This window comes from Copadichromis virginalis, linkage group LG17, assembly GCF_057382275.1.
Source record: "Copadichromis virginalis isolate Kocher_CV1m ecotype Utaka linkage group LG17, C_Virginalis_male_GT1.1, whole genome shotgun sequence".
Classification (NCBI taxonomy): Eukaryota; Metazoa; Chordata; class Actinopteri; order Cichliformes; family Cichlidae; genus Copadichromis; species Copadichromis virginalis.
In genome coordinates, this window is record NC_140634.1 from 37,608,350 (window position 1) to 37,634,039 (window position 25,690).

At 40.4% G+C, this 25,690-nt stretch overlaps 2 protein-coding genes across 2 annotated transcripts; both read left to right on the forward strand.

The window, feature by feature from the left end:
- The first annotated feature begins 945 nt into the window (after positions 1-945).
- Positions 946-16,028, forward strand: mapk11 (mitogen-activated protein kinase 11). Its single transcript, XM_085437654.1, has 12 exons — positions 946-1,186; positions 8,149-8,278; positions 8,382-8,440; positions 8,668-8,779; positions 10,515-10,544; positions 10,850-10,897; positions 10,990-11,104; positions 11,210-11,281; positions 11,686-11,765; positions 11,978-12,056; positions 12,246-12,419; positions 13,601-16,028. Exons 1-12 carry the CDS (start codon positions 1,074-1,076, stop codon positions 13,672-13,674), a joined length of 1,086 nt encoding a protein of 361 aa, XP_085293780.1. The 5' UTR covers positions 946-1,073; the 3' UTR covers positions 13,675-16,028.
- A 1,599-nt stretch (positions 16,029-17,627) lies between these two features.
- Positions 17,628-25,442, forward strand: mapk12b (mitogen-activated protein kinase 12b). The gene is made up of 12 exons (XM_085436247.1): positions 17,628-17,997; positions 19,830-19,959; positions 20,094-20,152; positions 20,234-20,345; positions 20,436-20,465; positions 21,489-21,536; positions 21,628-21,742; positions 21,844-21,915; positions 22,155-22,234; positions 24,045-24,123; positions 24,199-24,372; positions 25,321-25,442. The coding sequence occupies exons 1-12, from the start codon at positions 17,879-17,881 to the stop codon at positions 25,383-25,385; spliced, it is 1,083 nt and encodes a 360-aa protein (XP_085292373.1). The 5' UTR covers positions 17,628-17,878; the 3' UTR covers positions 25,386-25,442.
- Positions 25,443-25,690: the final 248 nt, after the last annotated feature.

Here is a 25,690-nt window from a genome sequence, read left to right on the forward strand (position 1 = left end):
TGCCTTCTTTCATTTGAGCAATATTGTCAAAATTGTGAACATGCTGTAGAAGAGTGTATTTATTACTTGCAAATCTGATTATTGTTATTCCTTAGCGAAAAGCCTTCATTTGATCTAAAATGCTACAAACATATCCCTCACAGATCATCTGCTCTTTGTTTACTCCCGGCTACATCCAGAATTGAGATTAAAATCCCAGTTTTTTCATACACAAAGCTCCGAATAACCAGACCCAGACATTTCAAACACATCATATCATCAAAACCACCCAGCCGAACACATTTCTCACAGACTGCAGGCTAGCTTGTGCTTCATAGAGTGTCTAAAAGTAGAAAGGGAGGCAGAGTCTGCAGCTACCACCCCGCTCCTACAATGACTGATCACGTCTCCCTGTGTTTTTAGACCCCATGCATTTAACTTTGGTCTTCTCTCTCCCATAGACTATGTTTTGTCGCTGTTTGTTGCTTCTGGTCTTTCCACACTTCTCTTTTCTGTCATCATCAAAGCAGTTAAAATTGATAGCTGCCCATCCCTGAGCATGGTGCTACCACAGGCTGTAAAACGAGAGTTCTTCCTCCCTACCTTTGCCAGGGTCAGGTTGGTCACAGGAGATCATCTGATCTGGAACTGGAAACTCTTTATTTTGCAATATAAAAAGCCTTGAGACGATGAAATAAAAAATTGAAACTGCACACTCAGCTAAAATATAATATAATATAATATAATATAATATAATATAATATAATATAATATAATATAATATAATATAATATAATATAATATAATATAATATAAATCTTTGTTTTTGTTAATGATGGTCTATTATCTTGTGTTACAAATTCTTGGGTGTGTAGAAGTGGGAGAGAGACAGAGAGAGAGCGAGAGAGAGAGAGAGAGAGAGAGAGAGAGAGAGAGAGAGAGAGAGCCTGTCACTGGCCGGTGCAGTGCTTGCAGCAGTAGCTTGGCTCAGTCAGCAGACGGCGGCCAATCTACCGATTTCCTCCTCTCGTTTCTATTCTCCCCCTCTTCCCCTTTATTGCACACCTTTTATTTTCTGTAGCAGGCTCGCAGAAATGTCCGCCAGACCGGGATTTTACCGGCAGGAGCTGAACAAGACTGTGTGGGAGGTTCCAGAGCGCTATCAGAACCTGACGCCGGTGGGCTCCGGAGCTTACGGCTCGGTGTGGTGAGTGTGTGCGTGTGTGTATGTATGTGTGTGTGTGCTGTGAGAGTGGAGGGGCGAGGCTGAACAGTCACAACATTTACGGTATTTCTGTTCATGATGCATCAGTAGACTACAGCGCTTTATGTGTGTGTGTCTCTCAGGACCGAGCTGCTTTGTTAACTGATTGTTTGGGAGGTTTTATTGTCTTCACTGCTGTTATTACTGGCGTTTTTTTTTAATTATCATGCTCCCAATATTCAGCAAAACACCTTCAAATTCCATTTCCGCCCCTGTTTTTGTGTGCATGAATAAGATTTCACTGCTTGCACTGATGTCAGCCTTATAGAAAGACAGGCAGGTCTGCAGGGCTTGTTTTTGTCCCACCGCTCACTGTCTGTGGGTCTTACAGCCTGTGTGTGGGAGGGAAAGACAGAATGAGACAGTACAGGAATTTCCCCAATAACCCTCTCCTCACCCCCACCCAGCTTCTACACACACAGAAATAGTCTTGGAAAAAAGTCTCGAATCTTAAGATTTAATTTGAGTAGCACCTCAGCAGATATTCATATATATGTGTGTGTTTGTGTGTGTGTGTGTGTGTGTAGCACATCTGGAATGGGAACACAGCTGCAAGTTTGATGCTGTATTCCTTGCACCTGCACACTCACTCTCCTTTGTTTATAACCCCCACGCTCTGTGTGGATGCACTATCAATTTTGCAAAATGTAACTGCCTTAGATTTGGATAAATCTGCCTCAGCCGGTGGGATGCCGTTGCCATGGCGATATGTCATGGCATAACCTCCTCTGACAGTTAATATTAATTAAGCTGTTACCAGGAGGCTATGAAAACGCAGACAAAATTGTTATTGTGTTTGTGTGACAGATCCCTGAGGAATAATCACATTGTGCCACGTATTTAAGCGGATTTGCATGTTGCCAGCTTCAGTGGTATCAGTGAGAAATGACTATTAAAGCTGTGAGTAGTCTGAAAAACCTTCCACTACAAACTGATTGATCCTGGCAGCTGAGCAAAACACTTATCTATGAGCCGAAACGCCCAAACACTGTAGAGAAGTTTACAGATATAATATAACGGACCTTCCTCCAATGACTCTAAAAGCCTTATGAGAGGTAGTTAAAAGCTATGCCATCACCTCCACAGTAAACCGGGTAGACACCAAGTGACGACATCACATGACACAAGCCCACTCAGCCTTTTCAGGCTAAAATGAGAAACTCTAAAATTTTAGGTCAGCGTTGCTAAGTTCCCAAATCCTGTAAGTCTAAACCCAAATCCTGTGATGCTTTGTAGCAAGGAAATAAAAGAGGCAGAGGATATAATAGCAGGGAGTCCAAGTTTCTACAGATGGAGCACTCACTCTGTGCAGCCAGTTTGGAATCGCCTGTCAAGTTTTGATGTGTCATTTTCTGTTTGAGCTTTCTCTGCACAGGCAAAAAAATGTGCCAATAACCGAACCCAAAACCAGGCTGAATTTCCTGCATCTTAGTCTCACTTTATTATCTCCTTCTTACACAGTAGTAGTGGGAGCTTGTGTCCAGTCACACACATATACAGAGCTCATATCTCAGCCCGTTAAACCACACCCAAGATGTCACTGCCTGTGTCCTCACAAAAGCAGTTTATGTCTTGATGGCTAACATCCTCTTCTGTCAGATTTGAATTAAGGCAACATTTGAACTGGGATGGGATGATGGGATGATGGGATGTGTGTCTCCCTCACTTACCTCACGTCGTGATAGAAGCTTTCACAGGAGTACTGAGCGTTAGCATCTTGCCTATTTGCAGCTTTAGAGTTCTGCTCAGAATAGCAGCAGACTAAAAATGCACAGGGGTGGATCATGACTTTGCCTTTCAGCCTCGAGGTAATACTCACATGGACATTTTTTAAAGTAAGTTTAAGGTCTGATTCCCATTTTGGATACTCATGGTACAAAGGACGCATTATGAAAAAAAGTCCATTCAACACGTATCTTGTCCTTCTTGAGAAAAAAAAAATGCCCTAAGCAATTCACGCTTGTAACTCATATTCTCTAAAGGTGCAGTGAGCTTGTGTATAGACAGAAAAGTCAATGCCAGAAGCAGAGTTATTATTTATAGCTAGCTACTGCCACAAGACGCACTTTCTAGACTTCTTCTCTGGTTACATAAAAGGATGATTATGATTTGATAGACTGTTTTCTTGAGTCTTAATTACTGAAGTAAACATTAGCATTGTGAGTGACTCTCATAATCCCCCCTTTGAGGACAGATTCATGCTGAAAATGATGCATAACTGTTGCCAGTAGGCTACAGATATGAGCTATTCAAACCCTTCCTGGCTAACACACATCACCACAGCCCTGACAGGTGAACTCACAGAACCTGTTCACTCATATTACTCTGGATCATCAAACTATATTGATTTAAATGAATTTTTTCCCTTGTTTATATATAAAAGTGGACAATGACGCCCTCTTAGAGTTTGCATGTAACAGTTTATAGCCAAATGAATCCATTTATCTGAGGTTTAGTGGTAGCACTTTAGAATAATGTCACATTACTAAGCATTATTAAGGTATTAGCAAGTGTTTAATTCATCCTTTATATAGCATTACTCCTCCTTAGTATGTCATTTAAAAATATTTATTTATTTATTTATAATTTTAGCTAACTATTTAATCCATTTAACACCTATTTTAAGTTAGCCCAGTTCATTCATTATTTAGCTTACTTACATTCTTTAAAAAAAAAAAAGAAGTAATAACCACTTATTAATTACTTATCCATTATCCAACGATCCATTTTTTAAAGCTAAATGCTTCCAACACTTATCAGTCAACTGTTTTAACCCTTTAAAGCCAAGCGTATCGTATTTGATACACGTGTTTTGGGGAGTTTTTGAGACTTGTGCATCATCAGCGGGACTTTTTTTACCCCCCAAAATGATATAAATTGCATGACACATTTGTAATGACTAAATTGCAAAAATATGGCTAATGTAGCAAATGCGATACAAATGAAAACTCATATGCAGATTAACATTTGATGTATTTTTATATATATTTTGTCTAAAGGTTCAACAAACACTTCCTGGCAGTTATTTCATGGTTCAGGTTTTAAAGGGTTAATCAGCTTCGTTCTAGTTGTTTTAGCTAATTAATTTAACCATTTATCCACTGTTTTTAGCTATCAAACCTTTCTTCCATAGCAGGTCTCTTAATCCTTTTATCTTACTCACCTGCTTCTCAAAGCATAATTTCTAGACAGGCCAAGTGCGAATGGTTGAGCTTTAGATTATTATACAATTATACAAATACACAAAGGGCATTCCTCCACACACATGCTGACACCGAGTGCTTCCCTGCATTGTTAATGTTGATCTTGAGCTATTGTCACTGACTTTCTCATGGCAAGACTTGATTAGCAAACAGTAGGGGGATGGGGTTAAGGGTATGGCATCTGTATCTGTCGTGTCGTGATGGAGAGAGGGGGGGGTCGATACTCAAGCAGTCCAGGTCTTGAAATGTGCACAAATGATCCATGTTCTCAGTGCAATCTCTCGAGAAAATAGGCCTTAGGTCAAGGACCCGACAAGCTCATATAATCCATTATAGCTGGAGCTGAAGAACATCTATCCCCCATCCTTACTGGGAGTAGGGGAATCAAAAGGCAGATTTAAGAGAGAAAAATTGAATAGTTGCATGGAAATACATAAGGAATAACTTTGGAGTACAGACACTAGAGCAAGTAGCACCAAGAATACAAAGCTGTTTTAATAATTTACCATTCACTGCTTCTTGAATTTTGCTGTCATACTCTATGTCTAGTATAGCCTCACTGTCTTCTCAGCTTCCTGCCTTGAGCCATAATCCCAATTAATATTCCTTTTCTGCTTCGGTTTCTCGCAACCAAAAAAATGGGACAATTTTGGACCGTTTGCTCGAGATTGAACATCAAGACAGAATATATGTTGAGCTGATCAAGGCTGCTTTCATCTCATGTGAGCATATGTAACATCTGTTCACTAGACTTTGGGCATGAAGCCTTGCATTTGGATTACTATGAATAAAACATGACTGCTTCATTTTCTCCTGTCGAGATTGTTATATCTCTGCTTGTCAGATTGTTGATTGGAAATTTGATAAATTAGGGAGGAAAAAGCACACTGGGATTCTGAGTTGTTGTGGATCTTATGAATAAATAGCATGTGAATGATCGCAGGGTAAAAGCTGTGAAATAAGCTTATTGGAAGACAAATTTAAATGTAGCAGCTGTTTGCGTAGCTTTGCATAATTCCTATAAAAAAATGTAAATAACATAAAATTCTCTTAATGCAGACAACTTGATTTAGCACCATGTAGCAGCCTCCCTCAAATCATTTTTGGCTTTCTCTTAAATTTAATCTGAATATATCACTGTTTAGACTGCTAGCTATCTTATCTATATGAAACATTTCTCCTCATTGCAAAAACAGTTTACTTCCACCGTCTCCGTCTGAGAAACCCAATGTGCATTAAGAGCTGGGATATTAAAGGCATACTGAGACAAAAGGACAGTGGAGAAATCGATGCCTTTGCTAGCTTGTTTGTGTTGAGAATGGTGCATCATACCCATGTATGGAAGATGGCAGGGGGGAAGATATGCTCAAGGCGGTGAGGCCTGCTTTATGTCAGACGGAGGAGGCTGGCTGCTGACCTGGACGTAGCCCAGCTGGGACATCCGGGCTGTCAGCAGGTGATTTGGAGACGGAGAGCCGCATGGATGCACTGAAGTGTGCAAAAGTGCAGCAAACTCAAGCACGTAAGCATTATATATCAGCAGGAAAAGATACAGCAATATTTATAGTATGTATAGGAAAAAAAAACAGGACACATGCATCATTTCATGGACACCTCTACTGTAACTGTCTGAAAGTAAACAGACGTTATACCTGCTGTTAGCTGAATCTTTGCAGGTCTTAAGGGTAAAAGAAAAAATGTATTAAGCTGCTAAATGGCCTAAGAACATCATCCACAATCTCTGTAGGGAACAGTACTTTTTACCTGCACAGGAGGACACTCAATTAAACAAAGATGTTATGAATTAGAAGAATAATTTGATGCTTTCTGGTTAAAAGCGTTTTCACTCCCTTGGCATCTTAGGTGAGAAGATGAGGCCACTATGTATATATACTAATCACTAACGTACACAGGATTTCTAAAGCTTAACATGTAGGCACCATCATGTCACCAATCACTTTACACAGTCCCACTCTGAAGCCTTGATTTATGCATTTGTGACTTGATCTTGTTGTGTTTCTGGAAATCAAGGACGCTACACAGTCATATGGTAACAACTTCCCAATTACAAAATGGAAAAATTCTGAATAAATGTACTATAACAATGTAATAATAATATATTAAATAAAATAAGACTTGAGACTAGCAATTGAGACCATAAGCTCACCAGGAAAATGATAACTAAGATAAGATAAGAGATAAGATAAGATAAGATAGAACTTTATTAATCCCTCGGGTGGGTTCCTCTGGGAAATTCGATTTCCAAAAAAGCACAGCACCGACAGAAGTTACAGAGTTACAGAATATTATATATATATATATACACACACACACACACATATATATATATATATAAATACAGAGACAATATAAATAAAATATACGAAGGGGATAAATAGAATAAATAGGAATAAAAAATAAAAATACAAGTGAATTGCACATTTCAAGTATTGAAACTGAGGTCATGAATCAACTGAGCTTTAGGATAATTTTCCCAATGACGTCTGTGCAATCTAACCTCCTTTTATGTCACTTTCCAGTTACCTCAGAAGTCAGATGTCGAAACTTGGGAGTGAAATCTCTCTGAAGTTAGTGAATTCCAGAATTCCAGTAGTAAAGCTAGAAAAGCGAGAAAAAACTTGCTTAGTTCTTAGCAAGGTAGAGTTTTTCAAGTATCACGAGTAATAGAGCATACTACTTCTTTGCTTTTAGCTTAAAACCACTACTGGAGCACATTCGTGGATAGAGTCGAGTCAGTGCTAGCCAACAGTGGCAGCACAGATTAGTTTTAAAGCTTTACTGCTGTTTATGCTCACTTATGCAACTTTGGATTGTTAGCTCAGGGTTGGCGGGGCTGCTCTTACTTTCTAAGTATGAAATGTGACTTGAAAGGGTGTTCCAGATAAAGAAATTCAGACTTAATCTGGAATGCGGCACTGCGCCCAAAGGAGTAACCCCCCCCCCCCCCCCCCCCCGCTGGCTAGTAGACATAATGCAGGTTTTAAAGCACTTAGCTCTGGCTTTACTTATCAGAACAGGAAGCTTTGTCCATCCTTTATGTACAGTATGTTATCATAAACCGGAGTAAAACATTTCATCCATGCTGCCAGATGTAAATGATATTTGTTTTAAAATGTCAAATGTTTACAGTCGTTTTATTGCATCAGTTGTTTTGCAAGTGTTGTTCATCACACAAATTTTCAGGTCATAGTTCCTTTTCTTACTTCTTGGTCTATTTTTGCAATGTTATGCATTGTTACTCAATTCCCACCCGCTCTTCCTGTTGGTCTGTTCCACCCTCTGATGGCTGTATTATTATTCTTTCTAAGAGCGGTTGCAAAGCTGGCAGGCCTGAAAAGACACTGGCACCACAAAGGCATTCAGCATGAGCCGCAGCAGGGCTCAGTGTTCAATATGTGGAGTGACATCTACATTTCAAAAGAGATGAGATGAAAAAAAACCCAGCAGCACTTTTACAATATCTGACATCCTCGCTTCCCTTGTTCCACCACATCCTCTTTCACTCACTTCTCCCGTCTGCTTGCGTTTCAAACTCTTCCAGCCCGTTTCTCTTTTTATTTTCAACTTTCAGGCATTCATCACAGCGTGAAGTAGTAGCTTAGCCTAGCTCGTGTGTTAATGGCACTGCATTTAAGTATATCCACACACGTGTTAAATGCTTTATCTGTTTGCTCTTTGCAGTTCGGCGTACGATGTGGTCTTAAGGCAAAAGGTTGCGGTGAAGAAGCTATCCAGGCCTTTCCAGTCTCTCATACACAGTCGCCGCTCGTACCGGGAACTCAGGCTTCTCAAGCACATGAAACACGAGAATGTTAGTGCTCCTTATAAAAATACCCAGAGACAGACAGACGTGGCTCTCTGAATGTTTTTCGCTCCGTTATTGATCCGCTCTGCTTCTGTTTCTGTCTCTGCAGGTAATAGGGCTGCTCGACGTCTTCACACCTGCTGCCACATTAGAAGACTTCAATGAGCTGTAAATCTTTGTTTTTCCCTCGGTGTTTTCTACAAGCTGTACAGCTGTCCACCTTTTTAGATATTTCTCTTATTAGAGGGCATACTGATGCATATATACAGGCAATCCTAGGGGGATTATAGGCTTGTAGAGATGTCAGATGGTTGCTATGGCAGCACCTCCATGTTCTCCTCTAAACTGAAATGCCCTCCCCCATTCACTCATGTAGACTCTCTCCTCTTTTCCAGCTACCTGGTGACTAACCTGATGGGCGCAGACCTCAATAATATAGTCAAATTTCAGAGGTTGTCAGATGAGCATGTGCAGTTCTTAATTTACCAGCTCCTCCGTGGCCTCAAGGTAATTTACTGCATCACGAGTATCTCCTGCATGCCACACTGCAACATGAATAATCAGCTGTGTCTGTTTTAATGCCAGCAGACACATGTAACAGCAGCGAATCATAGACTGTATACAAAAGACAGACAGACTCTGATTTGAATACACAAACCTGGAATTTTGGTCATCGCCATCTTGTTTTTTTCTTTCTTTCTTGTTTGTTTGTTTGTTTGTTTTTTTAACTGGAGATCACTTTTTTGCATGTTTGTCACACCTAAATGCTTCAGGTCATCAAACAAATTTAAATATTTAGAGAAAGGTAACACAAGTAAGCACAAATTGCCGTATCTAGGTCACAAACGGATGGCCGGACATTCTCCTTCAGGATGTTTTGACAGAAAGCCCCAGACCATCACACTACCACCGGGACTAAAACATTTCAGAAAGTTCAGCTTTTGTCTTGTCAGTTCACAAAAGTCTTTTTGGCAAATGCGAGACGAGTCTTTCTGTTCTTTTTGGTCAGCAGTGGTTTTCTCCTTGAACTCTCCCATGGATGCCATTTTTGCCCAGTCTCTTTATTATTGTTGAACCATGAACTCTGACCTTAACTGAGAAATGTGAAGCCCGTCGTTCCTTAATGTTGTTCTGGGTTCTTTTGTGACCTCCTGGATGAGTTGTTGATATGCTTTTGGAGTAAATTTGGTCGGTTGGTCACTCCTGGGAATCATCACCACTGTTCCAAATTTTCTCGATTTGTGGATAATGGCTCAAACTGTGGTTCAATGGAGTCCTAAAGCCTTAGAAATGGCTTTTTAACCCTTTCCAGACAGATAGATGTCAGTAACTTTGTTTCTCAGTAGTTCCTTTAGATTGTGGCGTGATGTGTTGCTTTTTGAGCTCTTTTTACCTGCTTTACTTCGTCAGACAGCTTCTATTTAAGTGATTTCTTGATTCAACAGTCCTGCCAGTAATCAGGCCTGAGTGTGTTTAGCCAAACTGAACTCAAATTTTCAAAACATGGCGATTAATTACAGTTAATCAATCATTTAACAAGAAGGGAAATTACTTTTTCACACACGACCAGGTAGGTTTAGGTAACTTTTTTCACTTTATCAAGTTCATTTTCTATATACTCAGGTTATCTTTGTCTAATATTAAAATTTGTTTGACAATCTGAAACATTTAAGTGTGACAAATATGCAACACACTAGGAAATCAGGAAGGGGGCAAACACTAGGTCCACCTTTAATCTGTTGATGCCTAAAACGTGCTGAAGACTGGCTGAAAAAAAACACATCATTTCTGAAATTTTTCTGGTGACTTTATATAACAAGACATTCGTTCTATACATCCCATTATGTTTGGTTTTGTTTTTTGTTTTTTAAAAAAGTTCAATATGCTTTAGGGTGATTGACACACTGCTACCATAGTGTACCACTGACATGTGACTTCAAAAAACAAAAGATGGTGGATGGCGAGGCTTCAAAACAGTTCTGTGAAAATCAAATAGATAACTTTTGATCATTTATATACAATGTAACATTGAAATCACTACACTGAAGTGCACACAGACTTTGAAATCCACAATTCCAAGATTTGCCATCTAACACTGAATCATCCAGCTGCCTGTAGATGCTGGCTCTTCACTCTCCGATAGACAAAAGAGGCAGAAAGTTAAATTCTGAGCTGCACTGTTGACCCCCATCTTCTCTCTCTCTCCTCCCCTTGTACCCCTGCCACGCCACCTGTTGAACAGTACATCCATTCAGCTGGATTGATCCACAGAGTGAGTTCCTTCTTCTTGCCTTGGTCAAGAGACCACTGCTGCACTTTGGTGGTTGAAACGACAACATCTTAAGCATTTTCCTATTTCATTTCTTAAAATGTTTTAAGGTGATAAAATCACCTCCAGACTGTCCGGCATTATAACATAAACATGTTTCATTGGGTGAAATTCTGAGAGTACATTTCACATTTTGAAAAAAAAGTTGATCAGAAAATGGGATAATGGTTATTTTGCTCATGCTGCTGAGTTTCAGATATGTTGTAATTCTTGTGATGTTTCTCTATCTATTTAACCAACGTCTTCAGGACCTCAAGCCAAGCAATGTGGCAGTGAATGAAGACTGTGAGCTTAGGGTAAGACTGGTCTTTAGTTTAACCCTACAAATGCTACATTACACCCAATGAAATCCATCAATCTGGAAATAAAATGTTCACCTGTCCTACAGATCCTTGACTTTGGCTTAGCCAGGCAGACAGATGATGAGATGACAGGTTATGTGGCGACTCGCTGGTATCGAGCACCAGAGATCATGCTCAACTGGATGCACTACAATCAGAATGGTAAGATGCCATCGAATGAAAATGAGGTTTTCAAAGTATTTTGCATTTGGCAGCAATAAAATGGGCAAATGCTGAATGGCTGAACCTGTAGTGTTTCTGTTTCAGTTGATATCTGGTCAGTGGGATGCATTATGGGAGAGCTACTGAAGGGAAAAGTCCTTTTTCCCGGCACTGACTGTATCCTTATCATCGTGGCGTGAGTCCACCGCAATTTGCAGCTTTTCTTCTGTCTTAGTGGGAACCTTCCATTGCCTCTTTAAACCGTCCCATGGATGCGGACCTCTTGTGGATTTGCATTACAATCATAGGCCTTTCTATGGGGGGAGCTGCTTCAACAGAGAGAAACTGGGGAATGAATAGGAGCAAACACAAAAGACTGAATTGTCTAGGCTGTTGTATTCAGTGTCTCGGAGGGGCTCTAAAACAAATTTGATTTACTGATCTTTCTGTGCTGTCAGGCTTCGAGATGTCTTTTAAGCAGCGATCTGCCTCGGTATGTGAAAAGATACTCTAATGAGCCAAATCTTGCGAGTTGATGACTTCCGCAAATCTCGATGGCCCTTAACTCCTCCTGTGCTAAGATATCGACCAGCTGAAGAGAATCATGGAGGTGGTGGGAACTCCGACACCAGAGCTGTTAAAGAAGATCTGCTCTGAACATGTGAGGACTCTACAAAGAGATTGGGAATGTCAAAATAATGCTTTCCGCAAAAGCTGTTTCTACTGACAAAAGCAAACTGCTCTGATTGATTAGTCATTCCATTGACCTGGCTGTCAGTATGTCTGAGTGTTGGACATAATTGATCACCAGTGGTTGGACATGTTGTCCAAATTGTGACTTGCCACGAGTGTAACATTGGTGTGTATTTGCAGGCACAGAAGTACATCCAATCTCTGCCCTTCATGCCCCAACAGGACTTGGAAAAGATCTTCAGAGGGGCAAATCCACTGGGTGGGTGATGGACTGCAGATTGGATTATCAGCTTCTCAAATTCAATTGAAAACCATTAAGACTCTGCTAAAAGTTACTCTCTCCAGCCTGCAAATTTGAAATGCATTTTAACCATATAGGCTTAAATTAAATTTTGGACCTCCTGCTATTTCCTTCTTTTATTTGTCTAGTTTTTTGTCTCTCTTTTAGCTGTTGATCTGCTGAAGCGCATGCTGGTTCTGGACTGTGACGGGAGGATCTCAGCTAGCGAAGCTCTTTCCCACCCCTACTTCTCCCAGTACCATGATCCAGATGACGAGCCAGAGGCCCAGCCCTATGACCAAACACTGGAGAGCAAAGACCGAACTTTAGAAGAATGGAAAGGTAAAGCCTCTTTTTAAAATTTGGTGATTTTATGATTTAAAACAGCTGACAGAAGATACCATACTCACGTCTTACCTGAAACACAGAATTCTGCTGTAGTCCCTGCTGTCAAACTAGAAAATATGACTATGAAAGACATTTGTCGAGGTTTTAGATTTGTGGTGCCAGTAGCAACTTCCTCTTCTGCAAATAAAAAAGTACCATTTGAAATAAAAGTCTGTTGGAACAAGAAGACAATATATTCAAGCTGCACTGATTTTCACATTTCATATTGCATGGGTGTTGCAGAAATGCACCATCTAAGCAATATGGTGCAATATTGGAGACTAGTATTCACCACAACACCACCTGCCTCATACTGTGCTGCCAAAACAACTCTGACCAGCCAGGGCATAGACACGTGACATCTGGGAAAACCTTGTGGTGTCTGGCAAGAGCACACTGGCAGCTAATTCATGGGGTCCTGTGGGTGGCAGGACGGGGCCTCTGTGGATGGAGTTTGTTTTGGCAAAACCAATAGAGGCAGTTTGGAGAGTTTTGAGCCTGGGTCTGTGCCTTGGGCTCTTTTTTCATCGTTGCCAAATCATTCTCTAGCAGTTTTAGGGGGTGTAATGAGATGGATTATTCTGCAGGGGGGGCAGCACTATCATGTCTATAGCCCCACACGGTCTTGATCTTAAAACACCATCTGTACCAATGTTATGGTGGGTGGTATGTCTGTGAAGGTTCTCAGTCATCCAGGCCATCGTAGTCTAAGGAGCGAGGAAAGAAAAGCATCTGGACTTCTTTAAGTTTGTTGAAAACCTAAAGAAGGCAATTTATATTGAACACAGAGATGACCATCCAAGGACCTCAGGGCAAGCACTTGGCAAAAGTGGAAAGGAAAAACTTCCTTTTAACAGGAAGAAACTTCCAGCAGAACCAGGGAGGGGCAGCCAGCTTTAGTTTATGCTTTATGTTTGGGTTTTATCGACTGTAATATGTTGCTATATTGGACTAATATAGCAACCTGAAGAAACTTTAAAGTATGCACATTATATTATCCTGTGTTGTTGCCATGAAACATCAAGAAGGTGCTTTTGCAATGTCACAATTTTTATTGTTTCTATTGTTACATTCCGAATATTGAGCAGCACGCCTAACAGTGTTTCTTCTCCCTTCTTCTTCATTTACGTCCACAGAGTTGGTATTTGAAGAGGTGAACAGCTTCAAAGCATCTGGCAGCAAGACTGACAGCCTTCAGGTGGAGCAGTGAGACTTTTACTGCTCTGCCTCCTCTGCTTGAAGAAGGACCATGTAGTCAATAAATGCAAGGAGGGCTGGAAAAACAAGCAAAGGAAATGACTGTGTTTGATTTCCTGTCATGAGTTTGTCTGAGCAGCAGGGCAGGATGGTCTCCATGGGATCACATGTGAACATTACTATTACAGGGAACATTTTCGAGTTTAAAAAAAGGATTTCACCAGTGCAGAAAGTTGCTTCCTGTTATGGTTCCGCTCACTGAGGGTAAAATAAGGAACTGCTCAATATCAGGGGCCACGGAGGACGTGAGGATTCATGTGAGGAAGCAACTTTAAGAAACTGAACTTTGTTTAAAGACCAACAGAAGGTGTGGGAGGAGGAAAAAATGCACACTAGGATTTCCAAAGCAACAACAGGAATGCTGTGTCATCATCAAGACGAATGCCATTAAGCTTTCATATATAAAAATCATGCTTGCAGTGATACCATTTCACATCACAGAACAGCTTAGCATTCAGCCTGCATACTACTGATGCATGACTTCTGTGCATTTTATTGTTAAAGCATATTACTGGTGGTGTATTATAACCACTGCTTACTGTGTCTGCCACACTGCTATTAAACCAGTTTGGGGTTGAGAAAGAGGCATTACCAGGAAATGTAACCAGTGTTTCACCTCCTCTGTCTTTGTAATTCATGTCTGAAAATGTTCTTCCATGGATGAAAAGTCATCCCATCCTTACAGAATAGTAAACACCAATTGTGCTATTAATTAGCAAGATAATTAATATATGCCAAAGCTGAAACAGAATGATTGCCCTGCAGATCTGTGTTTACAGTGTGAGTCTCTTTCCTCATATACAGATTCCGCTGTCAACCGATCACCTGTTGGCTTTGGCCCTGCTCCGTAAGGTCTCTCTACTGCTCTGCTGTCTTATACAGATCCCCATTTGTGTTTACAACTGTTAACATTACAGACATTGTGCAAATTGTCAGAATCAGTTCCCAGAAGGTGTCTAACAATGCTGGATAATAATCTGTTATGCAACTTGTAGCTTCATCCAAGCATTGACCGGTCAAACACCACATACTGATGATTCACAGAAAGCAGCCATATTTGGCTGCTTGTGGCAACCAGGGAGCTCATTAGTCATCTTTCATGTTACCTAAGCATCTTTTTCTTTTCTTTCCATAATTCTTGGATCATCTCTTTTTTAACCTCCATTACATGTATTTTAGTTTGCTGCAGTTAAAAGTTTGGTGCAACATTGTAACATAAATATTCATGCTTAGCAACTCTGACTGGAAATATTTGCGTAAGCACACAAGCCGAACGCATATATGCATTTTTCTAACAAATGGCTGACTTCCCCACTGATGTGTCACTCATCTTGCCACAAACTGGAGTTTCAGTTCTCGTAACTTTTTTTTTTTTTTGCTGCTGCTGCTGCTGTTTTAATAATAGCATGGTATTAAACCACTGTAAGCACAGCCAACAAACCACAGATTTTGCCCTGAAGGTCAGTGAAAATATCAAGTGAAAGGTATTTGAAGTTGAATGCAACAAACTAAATAATAGGTTTAAATTGTAATTGAATCATTTTAATTGTCCATGTTGAACAACAGGATAAGAAGCAAAGTAAGCCAGTTAAACACTCTAATCACATTTATATCTGACTGCTGCTGATGTTTAATTCAATATGTAAACTATGTTGGCAAATGTTGGCTAGAATGTCAGGTATAAAACAAATAAGTGAATTGGCTTGCCTTCCGATGTCAGGTATTAGCGCAGGCATTCACAAGACTAGCTAAGGTGAAACTGTAGCTGTTATTGTAGCCTAGTTAGGTTTTTTAAACTAGCTAGAATAAATGTACTGATACAGTTCTGTCAGTAAAGAATGGTCTATACACATCATTGGCACTTATTTAAGGTTTAATACTACAGCATATGAATTGAATTTTAGCATGTGTCTTGACAGATAAACCACTCCTAGCTACATGAAGTGAATTGTATCCCAGACTTGCTCACATGTACGCGGGCATTTTGGTAAACATAGCTTCTTTCTCTGCATTTGGCCTTTTGTCCACTCATAATTAAGGTAAATGAGTGTGACACTGTGATTTTTTTTTTTTAATACAATTTTTTTTAACAACAAAAAAGCAGAAAAACGCTGTTTTAAAAAAATTACCATGTACCCGTGGACATATCCATATGTGCTCCATCGCAGTAATGCAAAGTCTTCTGAGTTTCTTGATTCAATCTGCTCACATTAAACTCAACCAGCAAGATTACTTCTGCGTGAAGAATAATTCTTTAAGGACACAAGAAAGAAAGTTTATTCTTTTATTTTTCTTTCCCCCCCCCCCCCCCCCCCCCCCCCCCCAGATTGGTTCACACTGGAGTGCTACATGTAGCCTTTTGTGCAAGTTGTCCACTAATACTGGATGAAAAATGTTGAATTTGAAGTCTAAATTAATCAAAACTGTGTCTCAGTCAAGGTGTGAGCTCTGAATGTTACAGTGTTATGTGCTTATGTTGTATATGTGGTGGATTTAATTAGCAACTGCAAACTGAATGTATATGTATGTATGTATGTTTGTTACAAGTTATGACTTTTGAATACATGGTGGCGTGTGAGTCAACTGTAGTCCTGAGTTTCAAATCGCTAAAATGAATGTCAGCTCTTAGTTTCCAAATGATTCAAAGGATTTTCTCGTCATCAGACAGTACCATGACTTTTAAGCTTTGGCTTCAACAGAATAAACTCGATCATCTCTGTTTGCCAAAATGTCTCACATAGAGTACACATCATTCTTGCATACTTCATATCATTAAACGTGTGGTTTTTATAGTTTGGACTAGAACCATTAATTGTGAATAAAATACATTGTTGACATAAATATATACTGTAAAGACATAAAGCAATCTAGATGATGATGGTGGTTTTACATGTAAAACTCAGACACTACAAACCTCATCATTTAGTATTTGTTTTGCTCTGAAGAAAACAGGTTTTCCATTTTTGTTTGTTTGCTTTTTAATGGGGTGTTCCAACTGACTAAATGGGTTTTCTCACAGGGAATTTGCAGTATATTTTGTATATTTCAAAAATATACAGTGCCCCTGTGAGGAAAAATGCACTGCAATGTAAGAAAACACCAGCACTGGAAAAGTACACAAAGACGATCAAAGTTGAATAAAAGAGAAAAAAAAATAGCAAGAGCCCCCACACAAAAACCCCTCACAAAACACAGAATTTGTTATTGCGGGGTAGTAATTCATGATGACAGGCTAAACAGCAAACATAAACAGTATTTTATGAATAATGTGATTAAAAGACACATTGCCTAGCATCTTTTCTCCCTCACATCACCAGTGAATCCTCCCCTTCTTTTAAGCATGTTTAAGTAAAATCCTTCGCATATTTGGATTTCTGTCGTGTCTGCAGCTGTTCCATCACATCTTTATCTTCCCCCCACAAACACTAGCATTTTTTCTACTTCCATTGTTTCACTTTTTCTGCTTTTGTTGTGTTTATTTAACATCCACTGTGTTTTTTGTGCTTTCCAGAAATTTTCTAAAGTTGCAGTGCGTTTGAACTCTCAGAGCCACTGTAGAAGGAATTCAAAAAAATAAAATTTGTGTTGCCAATAATTAATTAAGACGGCTGAACATGGATTTTGCTCAGACATCCTATATTTTGGATTTGGGGTCAAGGCACCCCATGCGCCCACTCTGGACATTCCCCTGCTAAAAGCACTGACATGTATATCAGGTATTTAAACTGAGGTGCACACAACCAGGTGTAAAAGAAAATATAACTTAACTCAAAAAAATATCAAAATCCTAAAAATCCCTAAAACAAAAAAAAGAAAGCTTACTGACTTTATGTTAGAAGCCAAGGTTAGCTCTGAAGGGACGCAGGGGGGACCTAACCTTATAGGGTGGACAGATGTTTTGCAGTCTTTCCCCCACATTGTAGACACACCCACGGAGTGCCATGGGCGACCAGAAACAACCACTAACAATTCAGTGCGCGTGAGTCTGCGTGTGCGTCCTGGGGGGCCGTGAGTATCGATCCTCCAAAGCGCACAAGAGATCGCATCTGGAGGAATTTTGCGCCCCAGCAGTTTCTACAGCTGCTCTTTACTGTGGAACTTTTATTTCTTCACATGAGAGTTTGGAGCGGAGCCGCAGCCTTGTTCGTCGGTAGGGTATGGCTGTGCGCTCCAGGACGGGGTTCTACAGGCAGGAGATCAACAGAACCGTGTGGGAGGTACCGGAGCGGTATCGAGACTTGAAGCAGGTCGGAACGGGAGCATATGGGACTGTGTGGTGAGTTATGCAAGTTGTAGCTGAAAGTTTTAAAAGAATTTGATTAAAAAAGAAAAAATCTGTTGTGTTGGACTGATTGTCAACAAACTCAACCTATCCTGTGCGTGTTATGCAGTTGGACAAGTCTGTTAGACTTTAAGCAACGTCTGTGTACATACTGTGAAAGGCTATAAAGTACAGTACGGTCTGAAAAGTCTTGAGCCTCCTTTCATTTCTTTATATTTTGCTTCCAGGGAGACAGGCTTGCTTGTAATTTCTAAATTGTTTCCTCGGGATTTCTCAAAATCTTTCAACGTTTTTCTTTGGCTCCTTTTTGACCCATTTTCAGTCCAGTCCTTGTACCTGACCATTTTCAGAGGGATTATTTTCCCTGCTTACTTGTTCGCTGATTGGTCAGCAAAGCATGAAGAAGACACCTAACTCAAGTGTTGCCTACAGACAACAGTCAGCTTAGCAAATAATCAGTTTTGCACTTTGTTCCTAGCAGCTTGTTGCAAAAACACAACATTTGTTCCTGTTTCTTCAGTTGAATCTATGAGAAATACCAAAGTAACACAGTTGGACAGGCATGAAATGTTGCCTTGCACCAACAAGGTAATTCCCAAAGTGCTATTAGCCAAAAACTTGGCATGTCTTAGCAGCGTGTGCAGTGTGTTGTTAAAAAAAGAGTCCTGTCCTTAAGAAACTGGAAAAAAAAACCAAGCTGACACAGGACCTGAGAGATGCACCTGACTCTTCAGTTGATCCATTTACTGTTTATTGAGGGCAGCTGTCAAGGAAGGAGGACGAAGAGAAATTACACCAGAACTGGACTGAAAATCAGTGGAAACGGGTGTTGTGGGCTGATGAATACAAATTTAAAAAATTGATTCAGAGGACAGCACAGAGGTACAACAGCAAGTGTCTACAGTCATCCATAGAACATGTTGGAGGTTCTGTCATGGTTTGAGGCTCCATTTTAGCCAGCTGTTGGAGATCTCGTCAAAATGGATATTGATAACAAACACATTGCCAATTGTATGTGTTTGCATTGGCCTCCCCAAGAGTCCGGACCTCAACACTGTCAAAGCAGTGTAGTATCAGTCAGTCAACATCCAAAGGAGAGCTTTGAATGTCTGTCCTGAAGACTTCTTAAAGAAACTACAAGGAAACTTGCCAAAGAGAGATCAGGCTGTGTTAAAGAATGATGTTGGACCTACCAATTATCCACTTTCAAGCTTATTAGAATTATAAATTCTGTTTTTGGCTTATATGCTTTATTTCCATGTATGTTTTAACACTTGTCTCAATAAATCTCTGTTTCCATTTCCCATTTTTCTAGGAAATTGTAAATAAATGAAAAGCGACTCAAGATTTCTGCACATCACTGCATCTTATGTTGCAATAAAAGCCTATCTAAGCATCAGGTCCTAGTTGTATGTGCTCTTTTGGTCAGTGGTCTCTCCACAGATGGCTGTCTAGGGCCCCTCTTTGCATTGTGTACTGTGACTGAGGGTCAACAAAGAAAACCCACCCCCAACTCTTATTGTTAGGGTCAAGCTAAAGACCCTGAGTTAATTCCTCAGAATGCACTTTGTCTCCAGTCACATTGCAGTCTACATTTTTTCCCACTGCAGACACGGTGACTTGTCCTGCTAGGAAAAGCACAAGTTTGCTTAACTGGGAAATACATCCACACACACACTAAAAATGGGGCAGGAAAAAACATGGAAAGATGCAGTTGTTTCTGGTTTTAATTCAGATCATTAAAAAACGTTTCATTGTGCAATCGGGGTTTGTAATTCCAGTTTAAATTTCAGTCTGACAATAAAACCTGTTTTCTTGCTCATCAGTTCAGCATGGGACCGCCGGATAGGGACACAGGTGGCCATCAAGAAACTCCACCGGCCTTTCCAGACCAAACTTTTTGCCAAAAGGGCCTACAGAGAGCTGCGACTTCTCAAACACATGAAGCACGAAAACGTAAGACGCGGGAACAGCAAATACGACTCACATTATAGCAGATGTTGAAGTTCATGCTTGAAGGAGAAGAGATGTGATTAAATATCATTCCAGTCGGATTTTAATTGAGCTTTTTTTCCCTCCTGGCTTATCAGGTCATTGGGCTGTTGGATGTTTTCACTCCTGAAATCTCACTCGACCGGTTTCGTGACTTGTAAGTTTCTCTCTGCTCTCCTTAACCACTCTTAAAGAATCAGACAGAGCTCATTTGAATTGATCCCATGCCTCTCCGCAGTTATCTGGTGATGCCGTTCATGGGCACCGACCTCGGCAAGCTGATGAAGCTGGAGAGGTTATCGGAGGACAGAGTGCAGTTCCTCGTCTATCAGATGCTGAAAGGACTCAAGGTGAATGAAACCCTCATGAAATTTCTTGAAACAACAGGAAAGTGTTTCAGTGAGCTGATCTGATGCCCCCTCTCTCTGCTTTCTCCACAGTATATCCACTCAGCAGGGATCATTCACAGGGTAGGTGACCTTTGACCTTTTAGACTATGAGCTTTGGGGGTGGCGGGGCTACTTTCTCTTTTTTATACTCGGTCCCATTCATCTCGATTCCCACACAGGGAGCTTTGTTATGTGAGTGTGTGCGTTTGTGTCTGATACGCTGACTGTTAGATCGTGTTATTGAAATGTCTATTTTCAAAAGCCTTTCCTTGATTTTTCCTGCCTCTCAGAGAACTGCTTATTAGAGCAGAAAACATATCAATTACTGCTAAAAAATGTGTCCTTTTTTCACCCTTGCTAGCCCTGCTAAAGAAACAAGCCTTCCAATTCCAAATCCTTTGTCCTGCCTCCCTCCGTTCTCTTCTTCTCCCCTCACCACCAACCACTCACGGCAGATGGCCGCCCCTCCCCGACCCTGGCTCTGCCAGATGTTTCATCCTGTTAAAAGGGATTTTTTTCTTCCTACTGTCACCAAGTGCTTTCTCACAGGGGATTATGTAATTTAATCTAATAAATTTTAGGGTATTTATGCATACAATATAAAGCACTTTGAGGCAATGTCTGTTATTGTAACGGCAGTCTGGCGAAGAAAGAGCGGCTAGTGGGTCCAGCGGGCATGTGGTGTGTAGGTTAGCTGGATAACTCGAGGCCAGTCAGTTAAATCGAACAACAGACCTTATTTGATGTTAGCAACATAAGACCATACATGCCAGGTCTCCACGGCTCTCCTCTGTCCATACTTACATGTGCGGGGATGGGTAGTCGCCGGTGCCATCGCGTTACAATGATGAGGTCTCTCTCTGAACAGACTGTTCGGCTGTAATGGCTGCCGCTGCACTCACACACACACTAGGAGTCTCCCCAACTACTACAATAGCAGGACAACACCCCCTAGTGGTGCTGTATCACAATAATAAGGGTTGTTACATGGAATGTAAATAAAATTGAGTTGAATTCCTACTTTTAATGACTAATGTTAAACCTGAATCACATACTGTTTGTATCTCTTGGTCTCATTGGTCTCAACATTTCTTTTCACCACAGGATCTTAAACCTGGAAATTTAGCCATTAACCCAGACTGTGAGTTAAAGGTAATGCCGAATAGCATGAAGATGTATCGATGTGAAGTCTCTAGACGTAGTCACGTTCTGTGTTAAAGTTCAGTTATTTCCTTCACTTCAGATTCTGGATTTTGGCCTGGCGAGGCAGGCTGATTCTGAAATGACCGGCTATGTGGTGACACGGTGGTACAGAGCGCCAGAGGTTATCCTCAACTGGATGCACTATACGCAAACTGGTACAGCTATCTTTCTTATAGGGATGGGGGTAAAAATCAGGAGGATATATTTCTTTCTTAATCCAAAATTGCAGATAAAGATGCTTGGCTTTGGGTTGCAGTGGATATCTGGTCGGCAGGTTGCATAATGGCGGAGATGCTGCTGGGAAAGCCGTTGTTCAAAGGCAACGACCGTATCCTTCACCGTGTTAGTCTAGCGTGTAACCCTTGCCATCTTTTATATGCAGTCTATGTTTAAGACTAACCACCTGAATCCTTCACTTCACAGCAAAATTAAGACTTATTCCCCATTTTCCTATTTTTACTGTCTCTTCATGTTGATCCCATTATACTTGCAAGCTGAAAAGAAAGCTCACAATTGAATATCAAAAATCAGTTAAACACACCCTTCTTAACCATATTTCACTGTCAGACCTGGACCAGCTGAGGGAAATCATGAAGATTACAGGAACCCCATCTCCTGACTTTATTGTGAAACTACAAAGTCAAGATGTAAGTAATAACCTGGGGTTACAGTTCCCTTTGAGTATGAAACACTGGCTGTAAAGTTGAAAAAGGGGAGGGCTGTAAAAGATATGCAATTTGCTCTCTCAGACCTCAAAGGGAAAAGCAGCTGTGGTCAGTCTGGTTTCATAGTTGCTATAATGCATTCCAATACAAAGTTGGTCACAGCGTTTTCACAGTTCTCATCACAAAAAGATGCACAGAAGTTTATCAAAACCATTCCTTTTTTCTCACAGTATGTTTGAAACACATATTTTTCAGATTGAAAGCACAGGAGTAGCTGTGTTTAGGACTTTCTCGGCACTGGGAGTCGAGTGCAGTGCATCTTCCTTACCTATTTTCTTAGTTACTGTAATGCTCTATTTTTCGTACCATAAGGCGCACCGGATTATAAGGTGCATTAAGTGAAACAAAACAGTCAGATAAGTCAAACTTTACTCAACTCATTCTTCTCGCTACTTCCACTTCCGTAACATTGATTCATTAATGTTGAATTCTCTCGCAGCTGCTCGTTTCCCATGTTGTTGCAGTATATTAATGACTAACCTCATATTGTGGATGGATTATCTCAGTTGTTCTCCTGACTGAAGTTTGGTCAGTTTACAGCATCCTGCCATGTAATTGCATTTGTTCCTAACCATCGGGAACCCTCGCATAAACCTTTACTGAGTGGAAAAAAGTTAGCGTTCATCCTCCAGCTTCACTGTGCTTATGTTATGCTAACATAGCTGTGTTGCTAGTGATCACGTAGCACATCATTATATACCAGCTAGCCCAACTTCAGTAACCCTACAAACTTCACTGCTGTTTAGTTTTCTGTCTTCATTTATTTTGGAAGTGATAGCAGAGCTGTACGTTTGAATTTTTTCAGAAATCTCTCAGTCAGAACATGCTATATCATGTTTAGGTGGAAACTAGCGAGCTAACTTCCTGCTAACTTCTAACTCCATTAAATTTAATAAATTCTGTTTTCATGGATGCCTGGATATTAAACTTAATTGTTACACCTGGTAAAGCAGCCACGCTGATCATTTTATTAAAGATGAAAGAATTTAGACAGTTTTTAACTCTCAGTGATGCTGCTAAAATTCCGTCAGCTTCAGGTCCCAAAGTCAAACGAACAGTTTGACTTTGGGACCTGAAGCTGACGGAATTTTAGACCCAGATTACACAGAGTCCGCAAGGCTTCTGACAACGGTAGTCACAATTGTCCGACATTCCATCAAGCGTTGTGTCTTCATAGCTTACCAAAGTCGTACTAAAACATTTTTTGACAGATTTTTGAGCGCCGTGTACTACATAAAATCAGTTCGAGGTCAGTAATCACATCCAGAATTCATACATAAGGCGCACCAGGTTAAAAGGCGCACTGGCGATTTTTGAGAAAATTAAAGGATTTTAAGTGCGCCTTATAGTGTGGAAAATACGGTACATTTCGCCAAACTGGTGCATGCGTCTTATTCTTGTATTCTACATGAGTAGCACTCAGGTGACATTTGCATTGAATTAGACTTTAAAGAATTACTTTCCTGTGTAGACTTTAATCAAGCATGTGGAAAGGTCACCTCTTATGCTCAATTCCATTTCCAAAAGTTTTAATCTTGGTTTGCATTAGATTGATTTGGTGCAGCCCCCTCCTCCTTTTAAAGCAACTTTCTCATGATTGGCTGCCCCTCACAAATAGAAGGTTTGAGCAGTAAGTGGGTGGGGCTTGTTGAAATGACAATAGTAGACATATGTGCTGTCACTGATTTAATATTTCAAATGATCAACCTTCTTCCTCTCCCTCTGCGAACAGGCCAGAAACTACATCAGAAGCTTACCAAAAGTGCCAAAAAAGGATTTGCACTCAATTTTCTCCAAAGCTAGCTCAAATGGTACGTGATCATACACCATCCATAAATTACACTAAGCTACTATCATCCAGAATATGACATGTCTCTGCATTACAGCTGTATGTGTCTTGGAAAAGATGCTGCTTCTGGACCCTGACCAGAGGCTGAGCGCCTCTGAGGCGCTTGACCTCCCTTTCTTCAGTGAGTTCAGAGATACGGAGGAGGAGACCGAGGCGCTGCCATACGATCAGACCCTAGACAACACAGAACTGCCGCTGGACCTGTGGAAACGTAATAAAAAAATACTGGAGTTGTTCAAAAATATTCTGAAAGAAATATGACAGAAGTCTGTTGAATCCAGAATCGAATGTAAAATCATGTTATCTTAGCTTAAAAGACCTCATAAAACCGTGTCCCCTCTACATCACACTATCAGATTGCTGGCTTACTTGTGGTTCTGAAGGTATTTAAAAGTAGAATGGGAGGTACAGCTGTCACGACAGATGGCCCCGCCCCTCCCTGAGGCTGGTTCTGCCAGAGGTTTCTTCCTGTTAAAAGGGAGTTTTTCTTTCCCACTGTCACCAAGTGCCTGCTCACAGGGCTCATCTGATTGTTGGGGTTTTCTCTGCATATTTGTAGGGTCTTTACAACATAAAGCGCCTTGAGATGACTGTTGTTGTGATTTTACATTATATAAAATAGAATTCAATTGAAATTAATCGAGTTGCAAAAAACCTATTACTCAGCTGTTAATGTTTTGGCACAGATCTTTACTGTTTTGGTCCTTTCCCCCCAATTCTCCTTTTTTTGTTCTAATCTGCAGCCAGCAGTTGTTCTTCAGGTTAAAAAAACAAATCTAAGAAAGCCTCTAATGCTTCCTGGTTAACACCAAACAACCAAACAAAGTGGGGCATTTAACTGCTGAAGAACCAGATTTTTCCTTTAGATAACCCCAAACATACAGAAAAGATGTATAGATAATAGGTAAAAATTGACAATGTGAATGACAGTAAAAAAAAAAAAAAAAAAAAAAAAAATTAATTCCATGAAGTTGCAGTACCTTCCCTAGGCCAAAAGAGGTCAGTGTACGCTAATCTTACTTGATGCAGATTTCAAATCTAATAATACACAGAAGCTGCCTTGATTCGTAACATAATCAGCAAGGCAGGCAGTGTCTTAGTTGTTAAACTTGAGTTTAGCATTGCTGTTAATAACAGTTTCCTCTTTTGTGTTGTGCAGGTCACACTTTCACAGAGATACTGACCTTCAGGCCACCCAAGGACTCGAAAGAGACGTCACTTTAAGAGCACACACACACACACACACACACACACACACACACACACACACACACACACACACACACACACACACACACACTCTTACAAATAAAATTGCACCTACTTGCACCTACACCCACAAGTATTCTTTTCCTTTGACATTTAGTATTTGTGTAGAAAGACTGAATGTTATTAGTTTGTCAAAATGTTTGCTTTCAATAAATGTGGTCTATTCAGTTGTTTTAAGTTGTGTTAAGTTGTTGTGTTGTAGTTTATTATATGCATGTGTTTGATTAGTTTGAGATATATAAAGTGCTTTGAATTGTCAA